General features: G+C 49.2%; 1 protein-coding gene across 1 annotated transcript in view; it reads left to right on the forward strand.

Annotated features, from left to right (window-relative positions):
• Window positions 1-4,754, forward strand: part of LOC139453035 (GTP-binding protein Rit2-like) — an 81,920-nt gene extending 77,166 nt beyond the window's left edge. The window contains exons 3-4 of the mRNA XM_071234662.1: window positions 3,293-3,482; window positions 4,014-4,754. Of these exons, the coding sequence (XP_071090763.1) occupies window positions 3,293-3,482; window positions 4,014-4,255 (432 nt within the window). The 3' untranslated portion in view covers window positions 4,256-4,754. The remainder of the gene's footprint in view (window positions 1-3,292; window positions 3,483-4,013) is intronic.
• The last annotated feature ends 2,008 nt before the right edge of the window (window positions 4,755-6,762 follow it).

Below are 6,762 nucleotides of genomic sequence, written 5' to 3' on the forward strand. Positions count from 1 at the left end.
GACACCCCACCCCAGACTGTCACAGACACTCCCTTCAGATTGTCACAGACACCCCACCCCAGACTGTCACAGACACCCCATCCCAGACTGGCACAGATACCCCACACCAGACTGTCACAGACACCCCCTCCAGACTGTCACTGACACCCCACCCCAGACTGTCACAGACACCCCCTTCAGACTGTCACAGACACCCCCTCCAGACTGTCACAGACACTCCACCCCAGACTGTCACAGACACCCCATACCAGACTGTCACAGACACCCCACACCAGACTGTCATAGACACCCCACCCCAGACTGTCACAGATACCCCATCCCAGACTGTCAAAGATACCCCATCCCAGACTGTCACAGACACCCCACACAGACTGTCACAGAACCCCACCCCAGACTGTCACAGATACCCCACACCAGACTGTCACAGACACCCCACCCCAGACTGTCACAGATACCCCCTCCAGACTGTCACAGACACCCCACCCCAGACTGTCACATACACCCCACCCCAGACTGTCACAGACACCCCATACCAGACTGTCACAGACACCCCACACAGACTGTCACAGACACCCCACCCCAGACTGTCACAGATACCCCTTCCCAGACTGTCACAGACACTCCACACAGACTGCCACAGATACCCCATCACAGACTGTCAAAGATACCCCATCCCAGACTGTCACAGACACCCCACACAGACTGTCACAGAACCCCACACAGACTGTCACAGATACCCCACACCAGACTGTCATAGACACCCCACCCCAGACTGTCACAGATACCCCCTCCAGACTGTCACAGACACCCCACCCCAGACTGTCACATACACCCCACCCCAGACTGTCACAGACACCCCATACCAGACTGTCACAGACACCCCACACAGACTGTCACAGACACCCCACCCCAGACTGTCACAGATACCCCTTCCCAGACTGTCACAGACACCCCACACAGACTGCCACAGATACCCCATCCCAGACTGTCACAGATACCCCATCCCAAACTGTCAAAGATACCCCATCCCAGACTGTCACAGACACCCCACCCCAGACTGTCACAGACACCCCATCCAAGACTGTCACCCCACACAGACTGTCACAGATACCCCACCCCAGACTGTCACAGATACCCCATCCCAGACTGTCAAAGATACCCCATCCCAGACTGTCACAGAAACCCCACACAGACTGTCACAGAACCCCACCCCAGACTGTCACAGACACCCCATCCCAGACTGTCATAGACACCCCACACAGACTGTCACGGATACCCCACCCCAGACTGTCACAGACACCCCACCCCAGACTGTCACAGACACCCAACCCCAGATTGTCACTGACACTCCACACCAGACTGTCACAGACACCCCACCCCAGACTGTCAGAGACACCCCCTCCCCAGACTGTCAGAGACACCCCTTCCAGATTGTCAATGACACCCCACTCCAGACTGTCACAGACATTCCTTCAGACTGTCACAGACACCCCCTCGAGACTGTCACAGACACTCCACCCCAGACTGTCACATACCCCTTCAGACTCACAGACACCCCACACAGACTGTCACAGACACCCCACCCCAGACTGTCACAGACACCCCACCCCAGACTGTCACAGACACCCCACCCCAGTCACAGACACCCCACCCCAGACTGTCACAGACACTCCCTTCAGATTGTCACAGACACCCCACCCCAGACTGTCACAGACACCCCATCCCAGACTGGCACAGATACCCCCTTCAGACTGTCACAGACACCCCCTCCAGACTGTCACTGACACCCCACCCCAGACTGTCACAGACACCCCCTTCAGACTGTCACAGACACCCCCTCCAGACTGTCACAGACACTCCACCCCAGACTGTCACAGACACCCCATACCAGACTGTCACAGACACCCCACACCAGACTGTCACAGACACCCCACCCCAGACTGTCACAGATACCCCTTCCCAGACTGTCACAGACACCCCACACAGACTGCCACAGATACCCCATCCCAGACTGTCACAGATACTCCATCCCAAACTGTCAAAGATACCCCATCCCAGACTGTCACAGATACCCCCTCTCAGACTGTCACAGACACCCCCTTGAGACTGTCACAGACATCCCCTCCAGACTGTCACAGACACCCCATCCCAGACTGTCACAGACACCCCATCCCAGACTGTCACAGACACCCCACACAGACTGTCACAGATACCCCACCCCAGACTGTCACAGATACCCCATCCCAGACTGTCAAAGATACCCCATCCCAGACTGTCACAGACACCCCACACAGACTGTCACAGAACCCCACCCCAGACTGTCACAGACACCCCATCCCAGACTGTCACAGACACCCCACACAGACTGTCACGGATACCCCACCCCAGACTGTCACAGACACCCCACCCCAGACTGTCACAGACACCCCCTCCCCAGACTGTCACAGACACCCCACCCCAGACTGTCACAGACACCCCCTCCAGACTGTCAATGACACCCCACCCCAGACTGTCACATACACCCCCTCCAGACTGTCACGGACACCCCATCCCAGACTGTCACAGACACTCCCTTCAGACTGTCACAGACACTCCACCCCAGACTGTCACAGACACCCCCTCCAGACTGTCACAGACACCCCACCCCAGACTGTCTCAGAGACTCCACCCCAGACTGTCACAGACACCCCACTCAGACTGTCACAGACACCCCCTTCAGACTGTCACAGATACCCCACACCAGACTTTCTCAGACACCCCACCCCAGACTATCACAGACACCCCCTCCAGACTGTCACAGACACCCCACCCCAGACTGTCACAGACACTCCACCCCAGACTGTCATAGACACCCCACACCACCTTCAGTCTCTGCGAAACCTCCCTAACAATCGTCCCTTATGTTGTCTATCCTACACCTGGAAACTGGGACGTTGCATCTCAGGACCACCGGCATGTAGACAACAGTCCTGAACACAGATGCAGAGCGTTAGATCATGTTTCTAGTGACATTTCTAGTGCTACTTACACCCACTATCGGGGGTTTCAGTTCCACATTGTATCTGGGTGTCGGGTGGTCAGACTCGCTGACTTAGTTGATGCATGTTATCGTATGACAACTGCGTGGATCGATGCTCATGATGTCAATCACTGGATTGTCTGGTCCAGACTCGATTATTTACAGACAACCGTCATATACCAGGAATATTGCTGAGTGTGACGTTAAACAACTATCAAACAAACAAACAGTCGCAGTGGTTTGCCGTGTCCAGACTCGATTATTTCCTTGCAGGACTGGCGCCTGCACTCCGAGGGGGGCGTGGACGCTTTCGTGGTGGTGTTCAGCATCGACGAGCGCGCCACCTTCGAGAAGGCCACGGACCTGCTGTTCGAGATCCGACACGTGGACAAGATGAACACGGCCATCATTCTCGTGGCCAACAAGTGTGACCTGGTCAGAACCCGGGACATCACAACAGAAGGTGACAATTGAACTGTATTTAGAATCTGTATCCTTGTGCCTTTGGGGTGCGGCGGAGTAGGCTGGTGGTTAATGCTGGTGTGGGCAATGTGTTCACTGATTGTGTGTGCATTGTGTTCACTGATTGTGTGTGCATTGTGTTCACTGATTGTGTGTGCACATGCTTGCTGGTTGTGTGTGCCCTGTGTATAATGATTGTGTTTGCAATATGTTCACTGATTGTGTTTGTGCAATATGTATAATGAGTGTGTATGCAATATGTAGAATGATTGTGTTTGCAATATGTTCACTGATTGTGCTTGCAACATGTTCACTGATTGTGTGTGCAACATGTTCACTGATTGTGTGTGCAACATGTTCACTGATTGTGTGTGCAACATGTTCACTGGAATGTGCAGCCTGGTCGATCGAACGTGACATCTCCTTATTCTAAAATTGTGTAGCGACTTATCTAGTTCCCGAATGAGGTGAGTATCAGGCATGTGCATGTGCAACGTTAAAGCCGACCTGTGATTTATAATATATTTTTCAGAGGCCAAGAGTGTTGCCAAAACCTACGACTGCAAATACACGGAGACGTCGGTGGTCCTGAACCACAACGTGGACGAACTCCTGGTGGGCATCGTCAGCCAGATCCGACTCAAGCGGAAGGTGAACGCCAAGAAGAGGGACGCCAAAGAAGAAGGGTGTTACTCTAAAAGCAAGCATCTGCTGACGAAAATATTCAAAAAAGAGCATGTCACAAAATCATGTGAGAATTTGTATGTGTTATAGGATGTGGGAATGTGTATATATGTGTTACAGAATGCGAGATTATCATGCCTTTGTAGATCGTGAAAACATGTATGTGTAACAGAATGTGAGAATACTTTGTTTTATAGAATGTGAGAATATATATGTGTTATGGAATGTGAGAATATATGTTTCAGAATGTGAGAATTTGTATGTGTTATAGAATATGAGAATATGTATTTGTTAGAGAATGTGAGAATATGTATTTGTTACATAATGTTAGAGTATTTTATTGAATGTGAGAATCAGTATCTGTTAGAGAATGTGAGAATATGTATGTGTTAAAGAATGTGAGAATATGTATGTGTTACGCAATGTGAGAATATGTATGTTTCAGAATGTAAGAATCAGTATGCGTCATAGAATGTGAATGTATGTGTGACATAGTGAGAACATGTATGTGTTGGGATAAATGTCCTGGACCAATTCGCCACCATACCTTCCGTCTGAGTCCGTGTCGAATGACTCCAGAATCAGGGCATGCATTAGTCCTGCACCATGACCGTGGAATATATTTATTAAATGTAAGAAATAATCCTAGAAATGCATACAAAAGCAAGTCTAGCAAGCTCAAGCTAGCTCTATTCTCGGATATCTTATATTACACAATATCCTTCTTGACTCTAAAAGTAAAATAAAAATTCCCTATGCTGATTTCAGAGACTGTGGAATAGAGCTAGCTTGAGCTGGCTAGACTTGCTTTTGTATGCATTTCTATATTATTTTTTTTATAAAATAAATATATTCCAAGGTCATGGTGCAGGACTAACATTTAGTCTCTGATATCAGCATAGGGATTTTTTTGATTTTTTTAGAGTCAAGAAGGATATTGTGATTTATAGACTTTCATAGACTAAATGGTAGTCTAGGCATACATGTACTTTCATGATTGAGGGCGATATCACAAGTTCTCCATTTGACTTTAGTGGGCTCTCTTCATTTCACCTGAACGTCTTGCAGCATACTGACTTCCTTCCCCTGTCTTGTTCTGAGGAAAGCTTGTGTTCCATGTAAAAGTTCGTGTATCACAGTCTGCAGTAATTATGGGATTCAATGCATGGAGAAAGGGCACTTTGAAGCCAGATCGTGAACGAGGGCAGTGCAGCGCTGACGTCACTCACTGGAACCCGCACCGCAGATCAACAGCAGTGGATTTGTTTATGATAAAACGCTTAATGGTGGTAGGCTTGGGATACCGGGTTTTGATCTACACAATGACTGGCTTCAAAGGTAGAGGGAAGATTTAAAGATCATTATCTGTGAAACTGGCGAAGCTCCATGAGGGAAAGTTCAAAGGGTTTGTACTATACAGAATTTAAAGAAACTCATCTTTTATAGTATTTCTTCTCGATCAATAATGCATGTTGTCCTATTCTCAAATTTATAACTAATAACCATAATTTGTCCATTAAATCCGGCCGCTGGCACAACATTCCGAGAGTGTAAACTACGTAACGCTGCTGCAGGTGGGGAGGAGATTCACTATCTGTTATAAGCTCTCATCCAGCGGCGAATTATTTACATCCCCAAGCCATTCTATGACTGGCCAATTATGTACAAATTGAAATGTTCTCATCCAAGAAAGCGAAAAATATAAAGAATCTTTCTAAATATATTATGTCTAAATATGTCGCCGATGAAGCAAAACCCCCACACCTTTCAGCTTGTATTGTTTATTAAATGTATACTGAACCGCAAAAGAAACGTCACCCCAAGTAACATTGCATAAAAAGTTGTCATTTAACTATCTGAAAAATGAAATTTGATGATAAAAAATCAAAGCAGACGACAATAAACATTTCTTGCCCGATAAAAATCCACCCAGATCGGATAACATTCATTCGTTATTGAATTGCTATCACATGACAAGAAATCAGCGACACCACGCCCTTGGACGATTGCAAGCTGGGGAAACTCCCCGGCAATCAGCCAATGCATTTCAAGTCCACGTAAGGACCATATACCGGCTCCAGCAACGGTACCAGACCACACCGACACTACAGATGACCGACCACGTAGTGGAAGACCAAGGGTCACCACCCGACGTCAGGATCGTCTGATCGTGCGACAGCATCTTCAAGATCGCTTTGTTACTGCTGCGGAAACTGCTCGACAGACCATGGGGACACACCAGCGACACATCAGTGCGGACACCGTGCGTCGACGATTGAAGAGCAGACACCGCCACTGTCACAGGCCACACCGAGTACCCATTCTGACACCACGTCATCGCCGGGACCGTCTTCAGTAGGTAACACAGCACCAACATTGGCGCCACCAGCAGTGGAGAAGAGTCCTCTTCTCAGACAAGAGCCGTTGCTGTATCTCAACAGCAGATGGCAGTGAGAGAGTCTGGCGACGCCGCGGGGAACGTTATTCAGATGCTTGTATTGTTGAGAGAGGGGTGGTCCGCGCATCATGGTGTGGGGTGGAATTGGTCTTGCACAGAGGGTCGGCCCTGTGGTCTTCCAGAACATCGGTCCAGGGAG

Source organism: Haliotis cracherodii, unplaced genomic scaffold (genome assembly GCF_022045235.1).
Source record: "Haliotis cracherodii isolate W230 unplaced genomic scaffold, xgHalCrac1.p SCAF_10, whole genome shotgun sequence".
Taxonomy (NCBI): domain Eukaryota; kingdom Metazoa; phylum Mollusca; class Gastropoda; order Lepetellida; family Haliotidae; genus Haliotis; species Haliotis cracherodii.